The 27,920-nt window shown below is 35.2% G+C and overlaps 1 protein-coding gene across 3 annotated transcripts; it reads right to left on the bottom strand.

Moving 5' to 3' along the window:
* LOC136043681 (uncharacterized) lies at nt 1-27,920 on the bottom strand. 3 transcript variants are annotated; one of them, XM_065728575.1, is made up of 4 exons: nt 27,763-27,920; nt 23,263-23,580; nt 14,460-14,631; nt 1-259 (listed from the first exon to the last, which is right to left on the bottom strand). In XM_065728575.1, coding segments are annotated over exons 1-4 (633 nt in total). In that variant the 5' UTR covers nt 27,765-27,920; the 3' UTR covers nt 1-118. The 3 variants fall into 3 exon arrangements, with proteins under 3 accessions (XP_065584647.1, XP_065584648.1, XP_065584649.1); XM_065728576.1 differs by lacking the exon at nt 27,763-27,920; XM_065728577.1 differs by lacking the exons at nt 23,263-23,580; nt 27,763-27,920 and adding an exon at nt 20,616-20,646.

Genomic DNA, 27,920 nt, shown 5'->3' with positions numbered 1-27,920 from the left:
TCAGACTTTAAATAACTTTAATAACTTAAAAGAAATCCACTAAAAACAAAATCATATAATTGATAATAAATAACATCAATTAAAGTTTCTTCACTTTCGGTTATACTGCTATAGCTTCTTAAAGTTCTGGCTCTTCACCGGAACCTTCAGGTTCTTCAGGGTAAACAGATGGGTTACACAAGGGTCCACTTACACCAGACAAGGGATAACATGCAAGAATGTTTGTCATTGTTATTCCTGCTGTCTCCGTCACTGTTGCCTGAAAGAAAAAGATATAAGCCTCTGGTGTGTCGCATAATTGAATAGCTACTATTTAAACCAGCTAACGGCTATTATTTAAGGACACAATCAAACAGTTCGTGGTAACGAACTGTAGTAAGGAGCGACCCGGCTCAATAGTAACCAAACCTCTAAAAAATGGCATTTTGATACCAATTGCTACATCAAAAGAATTGCATTTTAATGCTGGTTATAAATATGTAAGTTTCATCAAGTTTAGTCTTACCCATCAAAAGTTACGAACCTGAGAAAATTTGCGTTATTTTAGAAAATAGGGGGAAACGCCCCCTAAAAGACATAGAATCTTAACGAAAATCACACCATCAGATTCAGCGTATCAGAGACCCCTACTGTAGAAGTTTCGAGCTCCTATCTACAAAAATGTGGAATTTTGCATTTTTTGCCAGAAGGCAGATCACGGATGCGTGTTTATTTGTTTTTTTGTTTTTTTGTTTGTTTTTTTTTCCAGGGGTGATCGTATCGACCTAGTTGTCCTAGAATGTTGCAAGAGGGCTCATTCTAACGGAAATGAAAAGTTCTAGTGCCCTTTTTAAGTGACAAAAAAAAATTGGAGGGCCCCCAAGCCCCCTCCCAAGCTAATTATTTTCCCAAAGTCAACGGATCAAAATTCTGAGATAGCCATTTTATTCAGCATAGTCAAAAAACCTTATAACTATGTCTTTGGGGACGATTTACTGCCCCAAAGTCCCCGTGGGAGGGGCAACAAGTTACAAACTTTGACCTGTGCTTACATATAGTAATGGTTATTGGGAAGTATACAGGCGTTTTCAGGAGGATTTTTTTGGTTTGGGGGAGGGGTTGAGAAGAGGGGGATATGCTGGGGGAACTTTCCTTCGAGAATTTGTAATGGGAGAAGAAAATTTCCATGAAGGGAGAGCAGGATTGACTAGCATTATTTAAAAAAAAAACAATTAAAAAATAAAAGTGAAAAAGCTTTTTCAGCTGGAAGTAAGGAACAGCAGTAAAACTTAAAACAAACAGAAATTATTACCCATATGAGGGGCTCACCCCCTTCTAATACCTCGCTCTTTACGCTAAAGTATTTTCGGTAATTTTAACTACTTATTCTACGGCTTTTGTGATTCAGGGGGTCATTCTTAATGAATTGGGATAAAATTTAAGCTTTAGTGTAAAGAGCGAGGTACTGACGATGGGGCGAATCCCCTCATATATGTAATAAAAACATGAGAATACAAAAGTTCTTTACGTAAGCTAATTTATAAGTTACGTAAATCTTTTACCAATAAAAAGATTCGTAAAAAATTAAAAGTTCTAGTTGCCTTTTTAATTAACCAAAAAATCGGGGGGCAACTAGGCTTCGTCCCCCGCTCTTTTTTTCTCAAAATCATTCGATCAAAATTATGAGAAAGCCATTGAGCCAAAAAAAAAAAAATAAAATATGCAAATTTCGTTTTGATTATTCCTCTGCGGAGAGCCAAAATCAAAACATGCATTGATTCAAAAACGTTCAGAAATTAAATAAAAAAACCAAGTTTTTTCAACTGAAAGTAAGGAGCGACATCAAAACTTAAAACGCACAGAAATTACTTCGTATATGAAAGAGGCTGCTTCCTCATCAACGCCCCGCTCTTTATGCTAAAGTTTTTTACTGTTTTAGAAAGAAGAATTGAGAGAAAGAGTCAAACTTTAGCGTAAAGAGCGGGGCGTTGATGAGGAAGCAGCCTCTTTCATATACGAAGTAATTTCTGTGCGTTTTAAGTTTTGATGTCACTCCTTACTTTGAAAAAACTTGTTTTTTTTTATTTAATCAAAACAAGAGGCGTAAAATGAACTTCACTTACTAAAATATGGAAATAAAACTGATTTATATTATAAGTGCAGGAATGGAAAAGTCAGTAAGTCGAGGAAAATGAGTTAAAAAGATAAAGGCATGCATAACCTAATCTGTTCTGAGCCACTTGTCTTCATTTATATCTACAGATAATCCTTTCCACCTTTTAATCCGCTTTGAAAGTGATTCTGAAGTTTTTTTAAGTGTTCTTTTTTGTTTTAAACTTTTTTGTCTTCTCTAGGACTAAGGAGAAATTTGTATTCTCTCAAAACTAAAATAGTCTTGCTTAAGATTCGAATTTAATTATGACAGCCACAGGCAAGTGTTATAGTTATTGCGCTATTAAGTCTTATACAAAAGTACTTATCTTTTCTCTTTTACCTTACCGTTGTTTACGTGGGTTTATGTATGCAAGTGGGAGTATACAAAAGGGAGGAATTTTGATTTCGTATTGTTACCCTGTCATTGGAAGTTCATATGGGCCTATTCTTAAAACTTGAAAGCAGTTGTGCGATCCAAAGTGGTGGATGTATGCCAAATAGATTTGACAAAATTATTTGAAAAATATACGAAAAAAGCGACAAAACACAAAATGGTGATTTGAGAAGAAAGAGTTAACAAAACCGCGAGTTCAGGAAAATAAGTGACAAAAAACGAAAACAAACTTGTAATTGTTAAGAGCAATCAAACAAAATAATGTCAACACTGGAATATAAAAAGTGACAGATTTTGAAAACTTATGCTAGAGAGGATAGTCTTTCTTCAATGACTCGTGGCAAACCTTGGCTTTCATAATAAGCCCTTTCATGGTCTCTCGAATCCCCTCAAATTTGAAATAAAATGTGAATAAAACCTGTTTTTGGTAAACCCAATTTCGTCAATGTTTAACTTAAAGTTTACAGTGAAACTTTATTTTTTTGCTAACAAGCTGCATATAATGTGCAATTCATGAATTTCCACAAATGAGAAGAATTCAAGTTTAGCGTTTAAATCCGTCCTATTTACGCTATACTTTTATTTTGCTTCAAAAATACGACTATTCCAACTTATAGTATTCGAGCACGAAGTTTAAGTATTACCTTACGAGCCAAATCCGGAGGAAGAAGCACCCTCCGTCCATTTATACTAACTAATTAAACAAAAATTCCGAAAAAGAAATTTTTAAAGAAAGGTAAAGGCCTTGTTAAGCTAAAGATCGGAAAAAAGAGGAATCTACAACAACTCAAACACAATACGACCAGAAATTACTATTAAAGAATTAATGAAACCCAAAACAAATAGAAATTATATAAACAATCATAGCATAAACAAACATACAACAGGTACTAATGCAAATGAATAGATAAATATCTAATGTGTAAAATTTAAATTGAATTTACAACTCAAGCTTAAAACGAACAAAAATATTTTTCTATTGAAATATGAATGAAACCCTAAACTAACATAAATTAAATAAACAATCATAGAAAAAAAATACAATATATACCAAGGTAAGTTAAAAAAATAAATCTTAAAACAAGTTAAATTTAAATTGAATATGCAAATCAAGCTTTGAACAAACAAAATCACGACAAACAAGAGTTTGTATTTTTTCTTTCTTTGATGGTAAAAGTATAAGACCTACTACGTCATTGGCGTTTTTGGACCATAAAATAAAATTACAGTGAATAAGAATCTTTAACTGATGATCATTCAACAATTAATAGCATTATATATAAAACATTCAGTTTGATTTTATTTATACTTTCCAAGACTATTCATGAAACATACAGTTTCCAGTAAAAAAGTCTGAAAACCCTCAAAAATGGCGTTGAATCATAATGAAAAAGACACCATTGGAATCATCATGATCGAAAACCTTGAAAAGGGAAATTAAAGTATCCTTCCTTGAACAACAAGGAAAATCACTCGAGAATGCATAAGTCGTCTTTATAATTTTGAACTGGCGATGATAAGATTTGTGATACAACGACTTTCAATTATTAAACTTGGGAAAATAACTGGGTTGAAGAGACCTAGAACAGAACAGATCAACCCATTTAGAGGTAGAATAGTATATTTACCTGTTGCTATGTAAGCCAATGCAGCCGTTGAGCCCAAAAACAACTAAACATTGACAATTTAGTAATTCTTGTTAATGGTCAGCCAACTTACAATAAGAATGTTTTGACAGCATTAATTGATTTGAGAAAAGTGCATGAAGCACTACTATGGTTAAAAGAGAATAACGCTCTTTATAGGACAATACGTGCATACACCTTAGAGGATCTAAATGAGATCCCTGAATCTCGCTTGGCTGAAAGAGCGGTTGGTGTCGACACATCACCTGAAATACCGGAAAGTGCTATCTATATATATAAAAATAAGTTGTCTGTCTGTGGATCAGGTGACGTCATGTTTCTGTGTCGACTGACGTCATGAAGTTAGTTGTCGTCATTTTAGCTATGACGGTGACGTCATTAAAGATATTTAAGACATATATGTTCACGTAGAAATCTATTAATGTTTAAGTTTAAAATGACTGATGAACTTACAATGGCAAAAGCCGATGAAGATGCTCAAAGAGTCTATGCCAAAAAACTTGCTGCTGATAGAGAAAGTCAGAAAAGAAAGCGTGCCGAGGAATCAAAAGAACAGCAAGGAAACAGGCTTGAGGCTAAAGAACGCAAAACCGCGCAGTTAGATGAAGATCCACCTGGACAGCAAGAGTCAAAACATATCAAAACTGAAAATGATAGTGATGATGATTGGGTTTGGGATTTGGACTTGGATAAGGTCATCAATGCCTACCAGATTTTAGTTAAAAAAACAAAGGTTCGGCGATATGTATTTCATAGTGAAGCTGAAAAAATAAGAAGAAAAAGAAAACTGAAAAAATGTAAAAAACTAAAAAATACTAAAAAAAAAAAACACTCAAAGAGAAATTACAGACCGGGACACAAATGACGACCGGGACAGAGGGAATATAAATAACGACCGGGACAATCAAAAAGAAATTACAGACTGGGATACCGGGACACAAATGACGACCGGGACACAGGGAATATAAATGACGACCAGGACACAGGTATTTAAGAATATCGTTCAAAGACAAATTTTTAATTGTAAGAAGACCGTTGAAGGAGAAATTTCTAATTGTAAAATGACTGAAGAACCTACAATGGCAATGGTACCACCATCGAAGTAGATAACCAGTGGGTTTAGGGCCAACCTACCATCTTCAAAGATACCACGATAGGAAGACTCTACACCGTTCACCCCAATCAACATGAATGCTTCTTTCTACGCCTGCTTTTGGTGAATGTACCCGGTCCGACATCCTTTGAGTATTTGAAAAACGGTAAACGGTACTATACATGACACTTACCGTAGTGCATGCCAAGCTCTGAATTTATTAGAGAATGACCAACACTGGGATAACTGCACCAATGACGCGTGCGAAACGTCAACCCCAAGTCAAATTCGTGCACTTGCTCCCGAAATTTATAGCTACACTTTGGTTATTATAGAAGATTTGTGCGTACGTATGGCAAACAAACCTCTTCAGGATTTGGGAATGCCTTCACCTAACCGTATCGCTGCTGTTTCGACATGTGTAGAATTGGATCGTGAACAAAGTTACAGTACGAGTGATCTATTGTCGTATGTACAAAATAACATTTCCAAGTTAACGTCGGAACAAAAAGACATTTATGATACGATAGACTCAATTTCAGGACGTATACAACTACCTGCTGATTTCTGTAATTTAGTGACGTCCAAAAATGAATTGATTGAAAAAGTATTTCCGAATATTCTAAAACATTATAAAAATAATAAATAGCTAAGTGAAAGAGCGATTCTCGCACCCAAAAATATAGACGTCCACGAAATCAACAATATTGTTTTGACCAAGATTCGAGACCAGGCAGTCCTTTGCAAGTCAGTCGACACAGTTTTGGAACCAAATGAAGCGGTTAATTATCCATCTGAATTTTTAAATTCCATAGATCTTTCAGGGTTTCCACCACACGTGCTACAACTAAAAATAGGCTTTTAACAACTAAAAATAATACTTTTAAGAAATATAAACCCACCAAAGCTTTGCAATGGCACGCGACTTGCCGTAAAAAAAAAAACAATGGAAAACATAATAGAGGCCACAATCTTGACAGGGCCTTTTGAGGGTGAGGCTGTTCTTATTCCTCGCATTCCCATGATTCCAACGGATCTGCCTTTTCAATTTAAAAGATTGCAATTCCCAATTCGATTAGCATTTGCAATCACCATTAACAAAGCTCAAGGTCAATCATTAGAAAATGTGGTATAGATCTTAATACTGATTGTTTTTCCCATGGACAATTGTACGTTGCATGTTCGAGGGTCGGTAAACCTGACAATCTATTTATATGCAGCGACAATTGGACAGCGAAGAATGTTGTACATTCGCAAGTTTTACGCAGTTAATTTGTATTGTATCTATCTATCTATCTATCTATATAAAAACGAGTTGTGTGTATGCATGTTTGTTTGTTTGTAAAAAGAGCGTTTGCATATGACGTCATTATTAGTGCATACGGCTTTGTATATGCAGAGACAATGGGAAAGCCAAGAATGTTGTATATTCGCAATTTTTACGTAGTTTTTCTCCTGCAGACGAAATGAATGCTTGCCTGAAAAATTCTAATTTATGGGCACACGTAAAAAAATTAAAATTAACTACAAATATGCGTGTCCGATTGCAAAACGATGACTCTGGTCAAACATTTTCAGATCAATTGCTGGCAATTGGAAACGGAAAGCTCCCAGTAGTGGGAAAGCCAAAAATGTTGTATATTCACAATTTTCACGTAGTTTGAAACACATATATAAATCTATCTATATTCACAGGTGGGACACAGGGACACAACTACAATGGCGCGTAACTAATATGGCGCGTAACGACTTACGCGCGCGGGGGGGCTTGGGGGGGCGCAAAGCGCCCCACCAACTAGGTGTTGGGGTGCTAGTTCCCACCCCAACAGCTAGTTCTTGATAAACCAACAAATAGTACAAAGTCTGAATTTGTTGAACATTTTTCTGTACAGCCACTTATTACAACAGTTCCTAAGGACCTTATGGAAGATTTTATGAATAGAAAAGATCTTAATATTGACCAGTTTCAGCTCAAAAAGCTAAGAGGTGAAAACGAGGACTTATTTCAGGAAGATATTGATCTTGAAGTCTTTCCCAATCTTTTTCCGAACAATGAAAATTGGATTCGTAAAATAGCAAAAGCTTTTCAAGTGAGGAATGCAGAATATATAAAGTAAAGGCTTCTTAGCAGACGCTCGAAGTTTCGTCTTGATAAGCAACACCTGTTTCATGATTTTCAACTACAAGAGCTTTCTTCGTTCTCCAATAGTGTTGGTCACATGTTGCATACTGTAAAACCAAACCAAAACGCTCGCCATTTTATGAACAGGCTTCATTCTTGAGATGGAGAGATGGAAGGAACTTTGTTTTCAGTTCAATCCAAAATCAGAGAATTTCGACAGTATTTTCAGTCTCTGTCTTACAAAATAAAAACCACGATTGAGCAAGAAGGTCCACCAACATTATTCTTTACAATTTCCTGTGCTGAGTGGTCATCTCCTTAATTTATTGATTTCTAACTGACTATAGACATGCATTTGCAAGGTGTGGAGAAGATGACACCAGAAGGATTCATATCTGTAGATTCTGTCATGGTTTAAATGCACTTACACAAGAAATGGACTGCCATATTTAATTATCTGATTTGTTCACAATCAACTCCTATATTTGGCAAAGTTAAGGACCATTTCTGTCGTATTGAGTATCAGGAGCGAGGTGCACCTCATGTACACGGTATCTTATTGATTGAAGATGCTCCTGTTATTGGGAAATCAATAACAGCTGAAGTAATTCAGTATATTAATGGGATTTTAACTTGCGAACTGCCGAATAAATTGACGAGCCCGACACTTGCCCGAACACACAACACGGGCCCAACAAAACTAATCAAAGACCATCTAGTGCACAGTTGTAATAAATACTGTCAAGAGAGTACAAAAGGAAAGAAGGAAGATGGGTTGCATATTGTAGATTCGGCTTTCTTCTTCCTAAAAAGGTACAGACAGAACTGAATGACGTCATTGACTGCTTGGCTCATTGGACAAACCAAAAAAAGCCATGAAAAAGAATAAATAATCTGCTTCAAAGAGAAGATGAGTGAACCATAAATTACTACAATCCAGGATTGCTGATGACTAATCAAGCAAATATTGATGTTCAGTATATTGGTCACTTGGCTTCTAAATTGCCATATTACATAACTAAATACATGACAAAAGTAGAAAGTGCCGAAGTTGATGACATGTGGGAGAAAGTAAACAGTCCGTGCAAGAATATTGGCCAAAGAACTATGTCTAATTTCTTGAAGTATATGAAATTCCGTCAAGTCTGAGCTGTTGAAGCTGCAGATAGGTTCTTAGGCACAAAGCTGTACAGTGTTTCCAGAAAATTTGGATATGTTGACATTGGAAAAATAAGCCAAGTTAAGAGCACGTTAAGAAATATAAAGAGCTGGAAGGGCTTGCAAAAGAGGATCTAAAAAGCTGTGACGTATTTTTCCCAATGGATTGCTGACGTCCACCACAAAAGGCCTGAACATACGGAGAACGTCAGTCTTTATCAACTGCTTTCTTGGCTTGAGTGAGAACGTAAGGGAACAGATGAGAATATACTTTTGAATGGTGGCTCTTTTTGCCTAAGAAAAAGAACTGTTACACCATACATCATTCAGCATAAGAAAATAAACCTCGCTCGAGTCTGATGAGAAGATAGAGATTTATTACGGAATGCTTTTAAGATTTTATACCTTGGCGAAATGAAAAAGATATACTAATCAGTGGAATGAGCAATTACCAGGCGTACTGTGTTGAAAGTGCAATGTGCTGAATTCACGACATTGAAAATATGGAAGAGGATATAGGGAACAATGAAGATGACAACCCAAAAAATGCAATTCAGGGAGGAGTTATAGACAGATCTGCTGATACTATGGATGATTTGGTAAACACAAATAGAAGATATTGGACAGTGACACGAAAGATAGATTAAAAAGTGACCACAAATCACTGAATATTTATCAAAAGAGAGTTGTTAACAAGACTTCGGAATCAGTTGTCGGTGTTACATCCCTGAAAATGGTTGTATCAGGCTCTGGTGGTAGAGGACAATCTAGGCTCTTTACTGTCGTTAGAAGACTAGTTTCTAAACACTTCAAGAAAGAGGAATGCCCTGTTGTAGTACTGGCCCCTGCAGGTCTTGCTGCTCATAGTATAAGTGGTGTAACAATTTATCGCTGCTTAAGTTAACCTCTTGATCAGCAAACAGAAGCAAAATACACAACACTCTCCACTGAACAGCGTCTTATTTTGAGAAAGACACTTGCAAAAACCCCATTTTTCATTATTGATGAAGTTAGCACGGTTTCATCTCTTCCGTTGATGTATGTCCACTTGAGGCTGACTGAAATCATGTCAGGTAATTTACCAGTGGCTAACTGTTAGTTAGTTAACTGGTAGTAGTTAATACTAACTGCCTGCCTTTCGCAGACTTTCTTCAGTTGCGAGCAGCATCTTCCAATCCCCCATACATACCTTTGACACGTCTTGAAATCAAAAGTAGAACTGGATCAATGGGCGCAATCAGCCTATGGCAAGGGTTTGAATACAATGAACTAACGATAAATATGTGACAAAAGACCGATACGAGTTAAACTCATACACTTTCTGACATTCGGCTTGGTGTTTGTACAAGTGAAAATCTGAATTATTTCAACAAGAGAAAGATCGGAAACTCTTGCAGAGCTACATCCGACGAATTGTTCATCTCTACATAAAGTTAGCCACAGAGGGAAACACTCTTGTTTTATTGATGCCAACCAACGAAAACTGTATGATCGTTAACAAGCTACTTCTTCAGAAAATTAGCTCAGAATAGGTTAAACTTGTTGATGTTGACCAACTGTTATCAGTAGTCAAAGACAAAATAATTGAACAAAAAGCAACAAATAGAATGGCAGGCTTTGTCAACAACAAGAAAAGAACTACAGGTGCTTTGACGAACCTGATACTTGCAGTTGGTGCACACAAAATGCTCCAAAGAAGTGTTTCTGACGATAAAGGGCTTGTCAATAGATCAATAGGCTATGTATGTGGATTCAAGACACTTTAAACTGGTGAAATAGGGAATGTCCCAGTGGAATTTGATGGAAACGAAATGCCATATGAAATCGGCAGTGAAACCGTGCGCTTTCAAGCATTAAAGTGATTATATTACACAAGAAGACAATTTCCACTTCAAATTGCCTTGGTCATCACAGTACACAAATTACAAGAACTGATTTTACAATGTGCAATTACTGACGCAGGTAGTCGTTGTTTTGGTCCAAGTATGATCTGTGTCATTTTGTCACGTATGGCTAGTAGTATAGGTCTACGATTAGTGGAATTCGATCCTACGAAAATTATACTAGATTTAGAGGCTTTATTGCAATATAACCGTCTGAGAAAAATTTATAGATCAGATCTTCCATTATTTGAAATCCCTGTAATATGTTTGAGAAATTTCCCAGTTGAGGCATCTCTGCCTACTGAGTGTGAATGTCATTCCAAAAATTATATTGGGAAGTGCCCTTCCAGAAAAACCACTAAGTTCGAAGAAAAAAAAACATCAGATATTTCCACGAACATACACAAAACTAATCAACCACAAGGACTGTCAAGGCTCCAAATATTATTTTTGGAGAGAAAGGACAAAGATTCAAAACAGATTTATGAGTAAAAGGGAAGATGAAAAGGGTATGAGTGAAAGGGTTCGTTTCAAAAGAAAACGAACAGAAATTAATTTCAAAAACCTTTATCCACAAAATAATTTAAAAAAAAGTAAAGATCTCCATTAAACCAAAATAGGGCAAAAGTTAAATTGAATAATCTACAAAGCGTAAAAATACTACAAATCAGGATCAATAAATAAATGAAACCCAAAATGAATAGAAATTACAATAAATAAAAGAATCAAATTAAAAAACAAGAGCTAAGAGCTCATATGGTACTTGCGACAAGGGAAGAAGAGCTAAGAGCTCATATGGTATGAGCTCTAACAAAATTCTAAGAATCAATAGATTGACTTAAAAAGAAAATCAGAGGCTTAATGCCGGTCAATATTTAAAATAAGAGCTCTGAGTCACGATGTCCTTCTAAATATCAAAATACATTAAGATCCGATCACCCACTTGTAAGTTATAAATACCTAATTTTGTCTGATTTTTCCTTTCTCTTTAGCCCCCCAGATGGTCGAATCTGGGAAAACGACTTTATCAAGTCAATTTGTGCAGCTCCCTGACACGCCTAGAAATTTTCATCGTCCTAGCACATCCAGAAGCACCAAACTCGCCAAATCACTGAACCCCTCTTCCCAACTCCCACAAAGAGAGCAAATCCAGTACGGTTACGTCAATCACGTATCAAGGACATTTGCTTATTCTATCCACCAAGCTTCATCCCGATTCTTCCACTCCATGGGTTTTCCAAGATTCCCCCCTCCAACTCCCTCCAATGTCAAAAGATCTGGTCGGGATTTGAAATAAAAGCTCTGAGACACGAATTCCTTCTAAATATCAAATTTCATTTTGATCCGATCACCTATTCGTAAAATACAAATAAACAAATAGTTTTCAAAGAATTCCGGTTTCTACCTCTAACTCCCCCAATGTCACAGGATCTGGTCAATAATTAAAATTAGAGCCTTAAAGCACAAGATCCTTCTAAATATCAAATTTCATTAAGGTCTGGTCACCCTTTCGTAAGTTATAAATACCTCTATTTTCAAAATCCCCCCAACTCCACCAAAGAGAGCAAATCCAGTCTGGTTATGTCAGTCACCGTATTTTAGACACGTTTTTATTCTTCCCATCTAGTTTCATCCTGATCCCTCCGCTTTAAGTATTTTTTAAGATTCCCCCCAAAAAAAAATGACGCTGGATCCATTTGAGATTTAAAATAAGAGATCTTACTTACGAGGTCCTTCTAAATATGAAGTTTCATGAAGATCCAATCACTCCTTCGTAAGTTAAAAATATGTCATTTTTTCTAATTTTTCAGAATACCCCCCCCCCCTTAATAGAGCAGATCTGCTCCGATTATGTAAATCACGTATCTAAGACTTCTGCTTATTTTTCCCACCAAGTTTCATCTCGATCCCTCCAATATAAGAGTTTTCCGTGATTTTAGGTTCCTCTGCCCTAAGCTCCCCCTAATGTCACCAGATCCGGTCGGGATTTAAAGTAAAAGCTTTGAGACATGATATCCTTCTAGACATCAAATTTCATTCCGATCACCCGTTCGTAAGTAAAAAATACCTCATTTTTTCTATTTTTTCAGAATTAAACCCACCCACGCCCCAACAACCCCAATGAGAGCGGATCCGTTCCAGTTATGTCTATCATGTATCTAGGACTTGAGCTTATTTTTCCCACCAAGTTTCATCCCGATCACTCCACTCTAAGTATTTTCCAAGATTTTAGGTTTCCCCCTCCCAACTCCTCCCCCACCCCAATGTCACCAGATTCCGTGGGGATGAGCTCTGAGACACGGTATCCATCCAAATATCAAATTTCATTAAGATCTGATCAACCGTTCGTAAGTTAAAAATACTTTAATTTTTCAATTTTTTTCGAATTAACGGTCCCCCCACTCCTTCCCCCCAGATGGTCAAATCGGGAAAGCGACTATTTCTAATTTAATCTGGTCCGGTCATTGATACGCCTGCCAAATTTCATCGTCCTAGCTTACTTGGAAGTGCCTAAAGTAGCAAAATCGGGACTGACAGACAGACCGACAGACCGACAGAATTTGCGATTGCTATATGTCACTTGGTTCATACCAAGTGCCATAACTAGCAGAAATTAACATGAATAGGGCTCACAACCGCTTTGCCTTCTCATGGCTTGTACACAATTTGTACTTTAGTAAAGATTTCTATTTGTGAGAATAAAAACTCTGCGGTTAAAGTAGAAACAAGCTTGTTACAAGCTTGTTTCGCTTCAAATCAGGAGGTAACCAGGGTATTGTCCTATCCCAATTTATATGGATCCTTGTGACAGACTTCGACTCAAGGAGTACAGCAAATGCAAAGTGAAAGAGCTTATCAACTATTTATAATGAAAACAGACTCCCTATGAGCAAGAGCATTGTCAACTATTTATTTTGAATACACTTGATGTCTTAGTAAACAGCTGGACTAAGATAAGTAAGAGCTATTGAGTTTCTGGTGACATAGTAACACAAAAATAAGATCTGGCTTGTAGCTGGCACAAAATAGACCAGTTGAAAATTGCTCTTAACTAGTTTACTTAATTCAAAATATTTGAGGTAATTCAATCTTGAACAATGAGCCAAGTCTCGCTAATTATAAACTTCTTGTTTTTAGTTTGCATTGCTAAACTATTTAGAACTGAAGAGTAGTGCTCCTGCTTGTAAACCATTGATAATAAACATAAATCAACGAAAAAAAACTACAAGCCAATACCTAGTTTCCCTAGAATCTTAGAAAATCATTTAATTTCTTTCGTTTTTGAAGAATATAGTGCTATTCAATTTTAAGGGAACTCGCCTCATCTGAAACTAGGATTTGTCTTTCTTTTTTGGTTTCAACAGAGAAGAATTTTCTTTTATAGTTCAAGAAGGGCAGTCCCTAAGATTTTTCTAGCCGACATGTTAAAAAAAAAACACTAAAAATCTTTTCAAAAGAAATATTATTTGTAATCCTGGCCATTTCGGGAGTTCCTGTTATGTCACCTTCTTTGATTCACAGACTCGCCGAAACACTTCCATCATCTTTTTAATTAAATTTTATAGTTAAGCAACAAAGTCTCAATAGCTTTCAGTGATAACTAATCCCCTGGGAGAAATTAATAAATTACTATTTGCTCTTATAATGGTCAGCCGATGCTGAGGCTCGCAAAACAATTTTAATGTATTGAATCATTATAAGTATGGTATTTCAATAGTAAATTGGTAAAAATTAAAAAAAAATGCTAAAATCAACTTTTTTGCCATACTCTTATTCGCACTTTTATTTTATTTTCCATTGAAAACTCTTGTCGGCTAAAAAAATTGTTCATTGTTTGCAAAAATTTCACCCTACAAAATGAAAAAAAAATACTGGCGAATTTACTGATAAACCATAGTGGCTCTATTGCCAGCGAAATCCATCTAGTTATTTGCAAAAGGGTCTGGATTCAACACCAATTGTGGCACACTTTCTTATAACGAGTTACCATTACCTAATAAAAAAATATCATTGAGTAACAGACACTTACGATTCTTATCAAAGGTGAAACAATCGTTTTTGTAAGAAAAAATCTCCCCTCTGCAGTTGCTGGAGTTTTGATACTAGATTCTATCAGGTTACTATCTTCATTAGCAGGATGTTCTATTGCTTCATATTGTTGATAAGGTAATAATTCTTCATTTTCAAAAAGTTCATTTGGCCTAAAACAATTTAGTTCAGAATTTAAATGTTGATCAAGAATGGTATCTATTAATTTTGATACCCAGAAAACTGAATGAGTGGGCATGAATAGGATGACAGTATCTCTACCCACATGGGGTGGCAGCGGAAATCATTTAACAAAAACATGACCCTGAAAAACAGTTGATTGAAGTATATATGGCAGGAGATGAGTTTTTATTGGCCAGACCACTCCTCCCTCTTAACCATTATAAAAAATGTCAAAAGAGACAAATATTGATTTACTCGAAAGTATCTTTGGCTGCCCTACCATATTAATAATAAAAGATATTTTTGAAATGAAAGTGAGGAAAACAGTCAAACTTACAACGGCCGGAATAATTCATTATATGAGGGTAACTACCCCACCTTAAATTAAAAATTCTTATGCTCTAGTTTGAATTTTTGTTCCAGTTCTTTAAGAACAACTTTTTAAATACGAAGACTACTAAATTTGAATAATAATGTAATTTTAAACCGTAATGAAACTATCTAAATTAGCAAAGGATTTTGTACGATATAATTTCTTTTTGTTTTAAAGTTCAAGGTCACTCCTTACTTACAATTTTAATTAAAAAAAAATATATGACAAAAGTAAAGCGCAAAGTTGCAACCTAAAACATACAAAAGTTACCGTTTTATAGCTTATTGCAAATTGCACATTTTAGGAAAAAATGTTTTGAATAAACTGGCCCGTAATAATCCCAAATATTTTTCAAATTCTAATAGCTAGCGCTTATCATGAAAGTGAAACTATGAAGAATATTGAAGGTTATGTTATCCTAAATCAAAAGACACTATGTGCATCCAGTTTATCAAAAAGGAGGGTATCCAGTATTTTAAGGACAGCTGAAGGTACTGAATTGAAGCATCCAGGATATGTTAAGGTGGATGTTGAATTATCACTGGAAGGCTGCTAGCCTCCTCCAATGCATGTTAGCTGCTCATCTTCAAGAAGTATTTGGTCAAAACATTGAAAACGACAGTCTTGTTCAAATAGGCAAAAGCTCAAACAAATATGGCTATATGGATGAAATAACGCCTGACAGCTTCGTAGAGGAGTGCTGAACATTTTTCTATTAATTTTTAGCTACTCTTTTTCTAAAAATGTTCCATCAAAATTTTCAAAAAGCCTTCTTGTTCAAAATAATCAAAAGCTCAAATAACTACGCCTATGGGGATCACATAACCTGGGAGAGCTTCGGAAAAGAAAGCTAAACACAATAAAATACACTGTATGGTTACTGATTTTCAATTTAAGGTATCAGCAATATATATATATATATATGTGTGTAGGCTAAAGGTTCTAAGTTGACTATTTCAAAAGACGTTGAAGAACTGTCAGATAGTAACCAATGCCTTACCCTTTTTAGATTTTTCCTCCCCTTAGCACTTGTGATCATTTTGAAAAAAGTAATTTCATTCAAAATAGTCGAAAGGGCTAGTAGCTTTGCCTCGGGGGATACAAAGCTTCCCAGAACACCCAGGGTAATGATTGTAAATTGTGACATATTCCCTTTTTTTAAATGCAGGATGAATCATTTGGAAAAAGGAGGAATTTTGATTCTAGGTGGGTTTGAAAAGTCTGAGTGTATTAAGGTGAATTTTTGGGAAATGTCGAGGAGCATGTAAAACTAAATGTTAACACACTATAGGCATCCTGTCTATCAAAAAACTGAATCTGCAATATTTCAGGAACACCTAGGGATGTTGAGTTCAAACTTTAAATGCATATTGAAGATGTCAAAAAGCTGTTGGAGAGCAACCTCGCCTTCGGACTTTGCCTTTTTGGCTGCCCTTTCTCCTAAGATTTCTCATAAAAACCTTGGAATATCGATCTTGCTCAAAATAATGAAAAAAATTCAAATAATTGTTCTTCCAGAGATGATTTATTCCCCACCGCCTTTAGGGGAAATATTTAAGTTACATAAGTTTCGCTTTATTTATATACAAGGTTGGTTATTTCAGGAAGGCTGTATGTTTGATCACGATTCTCCTAAAAAGGCTAAGAATATTAAAATAAACCTTTTAGAATAAGTTGAGGGGAATGTGAAACAAAATCAAAGCCCTCTGGGCTAAGCTTGTGAGTCTTATTAGAATTTGATTTGATTAAAATATATGTGTTAGACGCAACTTGGTTAAAAAAGTCTTACAATGACCACAAAAACAGCTGCAGGATATGAAGGCTAAAAGAGGAAATTTGGAAATATCAAAATCCCTATTTTTAAGGGAGGATGTGTTGCTGGGCATTTCGAATATAAAAAATAGTTGCCTGGGGCCGTTGTTCTTTTATATTTAAATATCTTTAGCCCCTCGTCTTTACCAAAACTTTGTATTGATTTGAGTAATGTAACTGTACGTGATTATTATGGTTTTAAGTTTCATCTTGTACCTCTCTACTGTTGGTACCCGGCAACCCGCAGTTTAAAGTGCTAACCATAGCTATTACCCACCAAATCGACTCACCCAACTTACTCCTATATCCCATCTATGGTAGTAACCCTCCTAAGTTTCTTTACATTGGAGTGGGTCCAACATGGATATCCCACTACGCCTAGTGGTTATAAAATAACTATTTTTCTTAATCTGGTTGTTACAACTTGTTTGTTTCACAACATTTGGTTGTAGACAAAAAAAAGGAGGTGAGAAGATAAAGTTATAGCATAAATAATAATGGCTTTGTCTTAAGGGAAAATCAAAATGACTTATCTTACAACAGTGCTGGAAATCACAAATGTCATAACGGAATACGTGGGAGTTTCCGATGTCGAAGAATTTTTCGAAAAATTACGAATTTTCGGCGAATAAAGAAACATTCGACTGCCCAATTAAAGAAAAATGTTTAGCAGCCAGATTAAGAGAAAGTACCTTACAACATTTTGAGTCAATAAGAGATAAGGAAACCAATGAAATGAATAGTGTGATTGAGTCCTTCAAAACAAGATGCATTGAAACAAGTCTATCAGAAAGGCATGAAACTGAGGTATGTACTTTTAACGCATCATCCAGTTCTCGTAATTATGTGGTTAAGATTTTCATTTTAGTATGCTTACAGCTAGACAAAAGCAGAAGCGACGAAACGGTGGAAATGAACAATTTTATATGCGCTTAAGCAAAGGTTGCCAAAAAAGCTTCTAAAGCTAATATTATCACGATAATTTGAAAATCTCGAACAAGCTATTTCCTTGGCAGATATAGAAGTCCAAATTGACGGAACGACAAGAAAGTTTTATCAAATATTTAGAAATATTATCAAAAATCAAGACAATGTCAACAGTAAGATTGTAGAAATTGCAGAGTCTCTTCGTTAAGCCATGAGGAGCAAGGAAGGCCCAAATACATCCCCATGAACAGATTCATCCTCATTTGGCGACAAATTCAATGGTATTAGGTCTTTAATGTCTTGGTATACTAAGCATACTTGACACTAACCTCCTCCTCCTGCAGAAAATAGTAGTGTAAATAGGGACAAGTCAGAAATATATAGAAATAGCTATAAGCCCCTCGCGGGAGCAGGAAACAACTAATCAAAACAAGTAATATAGAAACAGATTCAGTTGCTATTACTATGGCAGGCCAAACAATTGTGGGGCACAATGTCGCATCAGGATACAAAATGAAGGCTTAACGTACTATAGAACAAACCAGTGTTGACCAAAAGTTGGAAGAAACTTAGGAAGACAGGGACCAAATAATATTTAGCAAGTACCAAGCAATATTCTCGAATTTGTGCCTTAGAATCGGACAGTAAATCATACGTTTGGCAAAAAAAAACTTGGAGCGGCAGAAAAGAATCCAAATGCAGATACTAAATCTTTAAACAGTCTAAAAGGAGTTAGAAATGGTGTTTTCCACTAGTAATAGTAAGGAAGAAAGACAACACATGGAGATGTTGTGTAGATTTTAGGGAACTAAATGCATTGACAGTAAAAGATGTAACGATATTACCCAGAATAGACAAAATCTTGGTTCGCTAGGAGGGTCAAAAAATTATACTAGATTCGATCTAATAGCCAGATATTGTCAAGTAGCACTTTACTACAAAACTATGCATAAAGCAATAATAATTTTTTAAGATGGCAGGACGTTCAAGTTTAAAAAAATGCGTCTATTATCTATTAGCAACAACTGTGTTATCCAGTTTAGGAATTCAGCGCTAAAGGAAGATGAAAATGAAAAAACACAGAGCCCAGGACAAGAAAGAAAGCAGATATTCGTATTTTATTTAGATAACGTTATATTACAAATGGAGAAAACAGAAGGTCATTTAAATGTACTTAGAAGTATATTAGGAAAATTCAAAAATACAGGTTTAAAACTTAAACCAAAAAACTACAAGTGGTAATTTCAAAACATGCGTTCCTTGGCACTTGATAAATCAAGGAGCTATTTTGCCCAATCAAGTGAAGTTCTCTTTCATTAAATGGTTAAAACCAGCTAAAGATCAGGAAAGCTGTAGATCAGTCTGTGGGCTGGTAAGCTATTTCAGGCATTACTTCAAAAGTTATGGCACAAAAGCTAAACTTTAAACCAATCTTTTAAAAAAGATCAGGTCGAGTTGAGCCCCCCCCCCCTATTGCAATAGAGGCCCTTGATATTCTTAAGAAGGAATTATTAAAGGAACCAGTACTTAAATTACCAGATCCTTCAAAAGAGTTTTGCCAGCAGACTGACGTGTCATCATGTGACACAAGAGCAGTAGTATAGGACATATATTCTGATAGACAAGAGTCAATAGTCCAGTATTCAAACCCAGCCTTGACCAATCTCTTAGAAAAGATCAGGTCGAGTTGAGCCCCCCCCCTATTGCAATAGAGGCCCTTGAGATTCTTAAGAAGGAATTATTAAAGGAACCAGTACTTAAATTACCAGATCCTTCAAAAGAGTTTTGCCAGCAGACTGACGTGTCATCATGTGACACAAGAGCAGTAGTATAGGACATATATTCTGATAGACAAGAGTCAATAGTCCAGTATTCAAACCCTGCCTTGACGGAGGCTGAAAGAAAATATTCAATGGTTGAAAGAGAATATTTAGCAGTAGTATTGCACAACAAACATTTTGACCAATTTTTTGTTAGCCAAAAAGTTTATCTTAGGTGTAGAACAAAAAATACCAATTTGGCTATATTTTATGCAAAATGGTTCAGAAAGACTAACCTGATAGGTTCTTCGATTACAAAACTACGATAAGAATTCTGTTTATATAAAAGTCTGTACTAACATATTGCCGAATTTTCTTTCTAGAAACCCAGGAGAAAACGTTAAACTAAATGTCGCAGTAACCCAAGATAGCCCCATTGCCAATTTATATTATTTTACAAATTTTATCGAAAAAAAAAAATTTCCAATATTTTATCGAAAAAAATTAGTGCAGTCACGAAGTAATTTTTACTCAACGGCAAACAGCTACCAGAACCTCTCAAACACAAAGTAAGGGAGCTAGGTCAGTTTGACTTAGATAAAGACAAAAATCTACTCATAAGGTATTACAGATCGTCATAGGAATATAGGAAAAATGAACTAAATGTTCTGCCAGTTATACCAAAAACCCAATAGGTAGAGATATTACAGATGTCAGATTCAGTAAGTGGTAGCCGTATGGGAGGTGCAAAAAAAAATTGGCAGGATAAAAGGAAATCTCTATTTTGCAAGTATATACAAAAGATAAAAACATTCATTCGAGGATGTGAAGAATATGTTAAGAATACGAATACCTCCCCCCCCAACTAAATGATTACATAGCACACCACTATATAGCCAAATCAATTCATGAAATTAAAAAACGAGATGTTTATTATATATCCAAGTGTATACTTTGGGGCCGGGAAAGTGTGGTGGCATTTAGCAAACATAGTGTAAACAATTAGGTATTTTCAACACCACCCCAAACGCTCAACAACCAAACTGATTCGCAACTAAACATAAAACTAAATAACAAGAAATTCACTATTTTAATCACAAACCACGAGTTGCTTAACATATAAATGCAGAAATTAGACTGGTATTTTGAAGCTGTGATTATCAAACAGTTCGTGGTAACGAACTGTAGTAAGGAGCGACCCGGCTCAATAGTAATCGAAACTGTAAAAAAATGGAATTTGATACCAATAGTTCCATCAAAGGAATCGCATTTTAATGCTTATTTTAAATATATAAGTTTCATCAAGATTAGTCTTACCCATAAAATGTTACAAGCCTGAGAAAATTTGCCTAATTTTGGAAAATAGGGAGAAACACCCCCGAAAAATCATACAATCTTAACAAAAATCACACCATCAGATTCAGCGTATCAGAGACCCCTACCGTACAAGTTCCAAGCTCCTATCTACAAAATGTGGAATTTCGCATTTTTTTTTTGCCAAAAGACAAATCACGGATGCGTGTTTATTTGTTTTTTTTTGTTTTGTTTTTTCCAGGAGTGAACGTATCGACTCAGTGGTCCTAGAGTGTCACTAAAGGCCTCATTCTAATGGAAATTAAAAGTTCTAATACTCTTTTTAAGTGACCAAAAAAATTGGAGGGCACCTAGGCCCCCTCCCACGCCCATTTTTTCCCAAAGTCACCGGATCAAAATTCTGAGAAAGCCATTACCATATTCGAAAAACCTAATAACTATGTCTTTGGGGACGACTTACTCCCCTGCAGTCCCCGTGGGAGGGAATGCAAGTTAAAAACTTTTAATTGTGTTTACATACAGTAATGGTTACTGGGAAGTGTACAGACGTTTTCAGGGAGATTTTTTTTCGGTTTAGGGGGGGGGGGGGGGTTGAGAGGAAGAGTTACGTCGGAGGATCTTTCCATGGAGGAGCTTCTCGTGGGAGAAGAGACTTTCAATGGAGGGGGCGCAGGATTTTCTAGCATTATTTACAAAAAAAACAATGAAAAAAAAAATATGAAAAGGTTTTTTCTACTGAAAGTGAGGAGCAACATTAAAACTGGAAACGAACACACATTATAACGCTTATGAGGGGTTTACCTCTTCGTAATACTTTGCTCTTTACACTAAAGTAGTTTTAGTAATTACCAATACTTATTTTACGGCCTTTGTGATTCAGGGGTCATTCTTAAGGAATTGGGACAAAATTTAAGTTTTAGTGTAGAGAGCGAGGTATTGACAAGGGGTAAGCCCCCTCATATAAACATACGAATATAGAAGTTCACAGCGTAAGTTAATTCGTATGTTACGTATATTTTTTACCAATGAAAACGTTCGTAAAAATTAGAAGTTATAGTTGCCTTTTTAAGTAATCAAAAAATTGAAGGGGGACTAGGCCTCCTCCCTTGCTTCTTTTTTCTCAAAATCTTTCGATTAAAACTATGAAAAAGCCATTTAGCCAAAAAATAATAATATGCAAATTTCGTTTTAATTATTTATGTGCGGAGAGCCAAGATCAAAACATGTATTAATTCAAAAACGTCCTGAAATTAAACAAAAAAAACAAGTTTTTTAAAATGAAAGTAAGGAGCGACATTAAAACTTAAAACAAACAGAAATTTTTCTGTTTTGAAAAAAACAGAAAGAAAGTTTTGGGCTTTTCCTCCTCAACGCCCCGCTCTTTACGCTAAAGTTTATTACTTTTTAAAAAGTAGAGTTAAGTGAAAGGTTCAAACTTTAGCGTAAAGAGCGGGGCGTTGAGGAGGAAAAGCCTTCCTCAAAAAGTAGTGCACTTTTAAAACCCCCACTATTTGTAATATCACTGAGAGAAGAAATTGCAGTGATCTTGAAAAAGTGACCTTGATTGCAGTGACCTTGAGTGACCTTATTGTCTAACATCAGCCAGTAGTTACATCGGTTCAAACTACCACATACGCTGATACCCAAAATTATTTTGGTGACGTTCGAGCTTTTCCAATACGTATTTAGTATTTTATTAAGCTTCAGAATCTCTTATAAATTTCAAAAGCTTATGCTCAAACGACAGTGAACAGATTCGATCAAACATTATACAATAACAAATTTTAAGCAATGAGTGACACAATTCAATAGCAACTTCCTTCTTTCCTTAATAAGGAGGAGGGGGAGCAGGAGATTTTCCAGCAAAATTTGAAAAACTGTCAGAAATTGAATAAAAAACATTTTTTTTTTTATTAAAAGTAAGGAGTAACGACAGTATAAAGTAAGTAAGGAGCGATCAAACTTAAATTTAATATAAAACGAGCAGAAATTATTTCATACTTAAGGGGTGGTTACCATTTCTTCAACGTTCAATCAAAACTCTGGAGTTTGACTTTTCATCATAACTCTTTAAGAAAGACTGCTCAAACACATGGGTCGTTTAATTTGGGTACAATGTGTTTAAAAAAACTAGAACTTTAGAGTAAAGAGCACAGGTTGAGATAGGGGCTGTTCCATTCATAAAAAAGTTTATTATCCATTTAAGTTTGAATGCTGCTTTCTAACTTTCAGTTGAAATTTTTATTTTATTTTCAAATAAGAATGAACGAGATGCATAAGAAAAAACGAAGGTTTTATTTAATTTTTGTCCATATCGCTTACTTTTCAAAGTTTTTTTCGGGAAACGACAACTTTCTTCACTATTCTTAACCAATTAAGATAAACCTTTATAAAATTAAAATTGGGGTTCAAGATATAATTACGTTCAGACAAACCTGATATATTGTTCTGCATACAGGTGCGGTAAGACGTTGAATTGTACAGCCTTGGCCCAAAATGGAGAAGTTCTTATATTTGAGTCATATTCCCAGATATATTGCCTTTTTTTTCTCTGACAAACTGGCAATGATGATGACAAAAGCTGAAAGCAGGTTGGATGTATCGTTGTTGTAGTTGTTATCATGCTTGTTTCAAGAATAATACTTGTTCTTCGTCTAAAGAGATTGCCTAGAAATTGTTGCTGCCTTACTTGGGAGTATCCTTCTGTTAAGACAAACAACAGAAAAGGAAAGAAAAAATTGGCCAAATATAACCTGAAAAATAGCGAGAAATAACATTCACATAACTCGACTGCAAAATAAGGTCATAAGATCTAAAGGGGAATCTAGGATATGAAATCAAGAAAAAAAAATAGTAATTTGAAGCTGGTAATGCTGAAATTTTATTTGAAAAAAGATTTTAAAGAATTATTAAGATGTAAAAAAAATCTTTTGAGGTATCTAAAGAATATTTTAGATCAGATGTAATGGGACTGAAAACCAGGCATGTATTATAATCTATACGATATGGTGCATAGGATATTTAAGTTTCTCGCAAAAGAAATAAGAGGGAGAAAATAGAGATTAACAACAAAGATATTTATGGATGATCGGATAGACGGGCAGTGCTACGAAATTATATACTTATGAGCCCAGAGACCAAAGTTGCTAAGAATTGCAAAAAGAACGAGCAAAAAAAAGAGTTTGAGGGAGAGATACTAGACCCATTAGCCCTGATTACCAAAAAAATGTCTTTTTTTTGTTGTTTCTTTCGTTAGATTTAAGTTATTCCTACGCTTGACTCTCTGTTTCATCCCCTCCCCTTTAATATTGAATACTTCATAATATTTAATTCTCCCTTTGATTTGAAAGTACTATATTTTTCCCGCTGACTTGCTAATTAGCTTGAATAGTAACTGCACAGTTATATTAATTCATCCTGATCAAAATCTGTTTTTGGACGGCCAGACTAAAATGAAAAATCGCCAGGTGTGGAAGGGAGAATTTGTTCTTTCCTTGGGAATGACGCATGACTTTAAATATATGTTAATAGACTGTGAAGCCCCATTTTTTATCTTTATAACTTTCAATTTCGCTCATTATTTCCCACAGGAAAACTTTGTTTTTTTTTTTAAATTAATAGCTATAAAGGTTTAAACTTTGGACTGGCTTCATTACCCGATATTTTTAGGAGAGATCTTGAACTCAGAATCCCTCCGCTTTGGTTCCACCTTGATCTATATGACCCAGCAGGCACCTTGGGCTGTTAAACGGGGAGCTAGTCTAAAGACAGGATATATTATGGGTATAGCCGAACAGATGGAAAATACTTAGGCTATAGAGAAAATTACTTTAATGCACAAATATCAACCTCCTAGATACCTTTTTTGTCAAGGTATATTCAACTGAGTACGGAGGGTTTTTACCCCGGAGAATGTTGGTGTAAATCCCATTAGCCCAACCCTAGGCAGTTCTCTAACCAATCGTGGACGAGCGCTGAATGACAGGCACTAACAAGTCTTTTCTTGTTACCCGACCAAACAGGACAACTTTCAGCAGAGAAAGGTGGATATAATAGAGAATCATCGTGCCTACATAGATACCAAGTTTTTTTTTTTACTGAAAGTAAGGAGCGGTATTAAAACTTAAAATGAACAGAAATTACTCTGTATATGAAAGGGGCTTTTTCTCCTCAACGCCCCGCTCTTTACGCTATTTTTTTACTGTTTCAAAAAGTAGAGTTAAGAGAAAGAGTCAAACTCTAGCGTAAAGAGCGGGACGTTGATGAGGAAAAGCCCATTTCATATGCGGAGTATTTTCTGTTCGTTTTAAGGTTTAATGTTGCTCCTTACTTTCAGTGAAAAAAAGACATGTTTTTTTTATTTAATAAAGTATAAAGGTGTCGAATATATTCGTTTTTGGAATTCAAAATCAAATTTAAAATGTTAAATTAAATTATTTCTTCTGAATCTTAGTTTTAATGTTTTGCTTTGAACAAATTATTTTGATTATGCGTTACTTCTTATAAACACTGAATCTGAAGCCATTAAATATTTTGATGTTTGATAACAAAGTTCAAATCTGTCCTTATTGTTAAAAATTATCCGTCCAACGCCTCGGCATTGCTCAACAGAACTGAATGCTGCGAGTTTATATCTTTGTTTTTGTAAGTAGGCTTTTGTTTGTGTATTTTTTGTAATATACCTTTTTCATGTTTACACACATTTACTTTAATTGACCTAAATTTTCCATTTCCTTTTGTTTGTCTCTAAACTTCATTAAATAAAAATAAATAAGTTTTTTCTACTGAAAGTAAAGAGCAACATTAAAATTTTAAAGGAACGGAAATTATTACGTATATGAAGAGGTTTGCCCCTTCCTCAACACTTCGCTCTTTACGCTAAAGTTTTTTGGCACTTTCAAAAAAGTTACTTAGTGTTCTAATTAAACGACCCTTGTTTTTCAGGAGTCGTTTTTAAAGAATTAGGACACAGTTTTAAACTTTAGTTTAAAGAACAAAGTACTGAGGCTGTTCCCTCCTCAACGACTCGCTCTTTACGCTAAAGTTTGACTCTTTTTCTCAACTCTACTTTTTAAAACAGTAAAAAAACTTTAGCGCAAATGCGGGGCGTTGAGGAGGGAACAGCCCCTTTCAGATATGAAGTAATTTCTGTTCGTGTTAAGTTTTATTATCGCTCCTTACTGTCAGTAAAAAAAAAAATGTTTAGCACATGAATAATCAAAACGAAATTTGCATATTAATTTATTTTTATGGCTAATTGGCTTTCTCATAGTTTTGATCGACCGATTTTGAGAAAATAAGGGGCGAGGGAGTAGACCTAGTTACCCTTCAATTTTTTGGCTATTTAAAAGGCAGCTGAGACTTTTATTTTTTACGAGCGTTTTTATTAGCAAAAATATACGCAACTTACGAATTAACTTAAGTAATGAACTTCTATGTTCATTTGTTTTTATCACTTATATGAGGGGGTTTCTCCCCTCGTTAATACCTCACTCTTTACACTAAAGCTTAAATATTGTCCCAATTTCTTAAGAATGACCCCTGGAACACAAAGGCCTTAGAATAAACAGTTGAAATTAGTAAATCACTTCAGCGTAGAGAGTGAGGTATTAGGAGGAGTTGAACCCCTCATATGCATAATAATTTCTGTTTGTTTTTAGTTTTAATGCTATTCCTTACTTTCGGTTGAAAAAACTTTTTCATATTTATTTTTTCATTGTTCTTTTAAAAAATGCTAAAAAGTCCTGCGCCCTCTTCATGGAAATTCTCTCTCCCCATGACAAATTCCTCCATGGAAAGTTTCCAACCGCATAGCCCCCTCCCCTCAAACCCTCCCCCAGCCAAACAAATCCCCCTGAAAGCGCCTGTACACTCCCCAATAACCATAACTATATTTAAACACTGGTCAAGGTTTGTAACTTGCAGCCCCTCCCACAGGGACTGTGGGTGAGTAAGTCGCCCCCAAAGACATAGTTATTAGGTTTTTTGACTATGCTGAATAAAATGGCTATCTCAGAATTTTGATCCGGTGACTTTGAAAACAAATGAGTATGGGAGGGGGCCTAGGTGCCCTCCACTTTTTTGGTCACTTAAAAAGTGCACTAGAACTTTTAATTTTCGTCAGAATGAGCCCAATCACGACATTCTAGGACCTCTGGGTCAATACGATTACCCCTGATGAAAAAAAAAACAAATAAACACGCATGCGTGATCTATCTTGTGGCAAGAATGCAAAATTCCACATCTTTTAGATAGGAGCTTGAAACTTCCACTATAGGGTTCTCTGATACGCTGAATCTGATGGTATAATTTTCCTTAAGATTCTTTGACTTTTGAGGGCGTTTTTCCTTATTTTCTAAAATAAGGTAAATTTTCTCAGGCTCGTAACTTTTGATGAGTAAGTCTAAACTTAATGAAACTTATATATTTAAAATCAAAATTAAAATGCAATTCTTTTGATGTAAGTTATTGATATAGAAAATCCGTTTTTTAGAGTTTTGATCACTTTTGAGCCAGGTCACTCCTTAATAACAGTTCGTTACCACGAACTGTTTGAAAAGCGAAAAAAAAAACGATATTATACATTTTGAAGATTGGGGCTTGAAACCTCTACGGTAGGGTTCTTTGATATGATTCATCTTCAGAAATATTAAGTTCAAGTGCACGGGGAGAAAATTTGTCTTACGGAAAAAAAGAACAAAAATCTGGAATCTGTCTACAGTCTGTACAAAAAAGGGTGTGTTTTATTTTAAATTCTTTCTTAAAGAGATATATTTTTTTATACATTAGTTAGTGTATCAAACACCAAACACCAAAAGCAGTTTAAAACTTGTCAAACATATATTTCTCTGACTAGTAAAAACCCACTGATTAGTTATCTATCAAAACACTCTTTTTAAGAAACATAAGCTAAATAACAAGCTAAGAATACATACATTTTCACTATCTGATAGTAATTCTCCTTTTGATTGCGGACAAACACCCAGGGTCTAATATATAGGCCTAAATAAGAACTGAATTATTTGACAAAACTCAGCCCAGAAAACGAGTCAGACCAGAGAAAGGTCAGCCTCAGCGACCAGAAAAATACCCG

This window comes from Artemia franciscana, unplaced genomic scaffold (assembly GCF_032884065.1).
Source record: "Artemia franciscana unplaced genomic scaffold, ASM3288406v1 Scaffold_826, whole genome shotgun sequence".
Classification (NCBI taxonomy): Eukaryota; Metazoa; Arthropoda; class Branchiopoda; order Anostraca; family Artemiidae; genus Artemia; species Artemia franciscana.
This window is presented reverse-complemented; position numbering and strand designations above follow the sequence as displayed.

What these genes read in the sequence shown, in the direction of transcription:
- LOC136043681 (XM_065728575.1), bottom strand. An exon ending in TATGCAGAACAATATATCAG is followed by an intron (nt 14,632 to 23,262) that starts GTTTGTCTGAAC and finishes AAATTGTTTTAG; the next exon opens with GCCAAATGAACTTTTTGAAA. An exon ending in TTTCACCTTTGATAAGAATC is followed by an intron (nt 260 to 14,459) that starts GTAAGTGTCTGT and finishes TTTTTCTTTCAG; the next exon opens with GCAACAGTGACGGAGACAGC.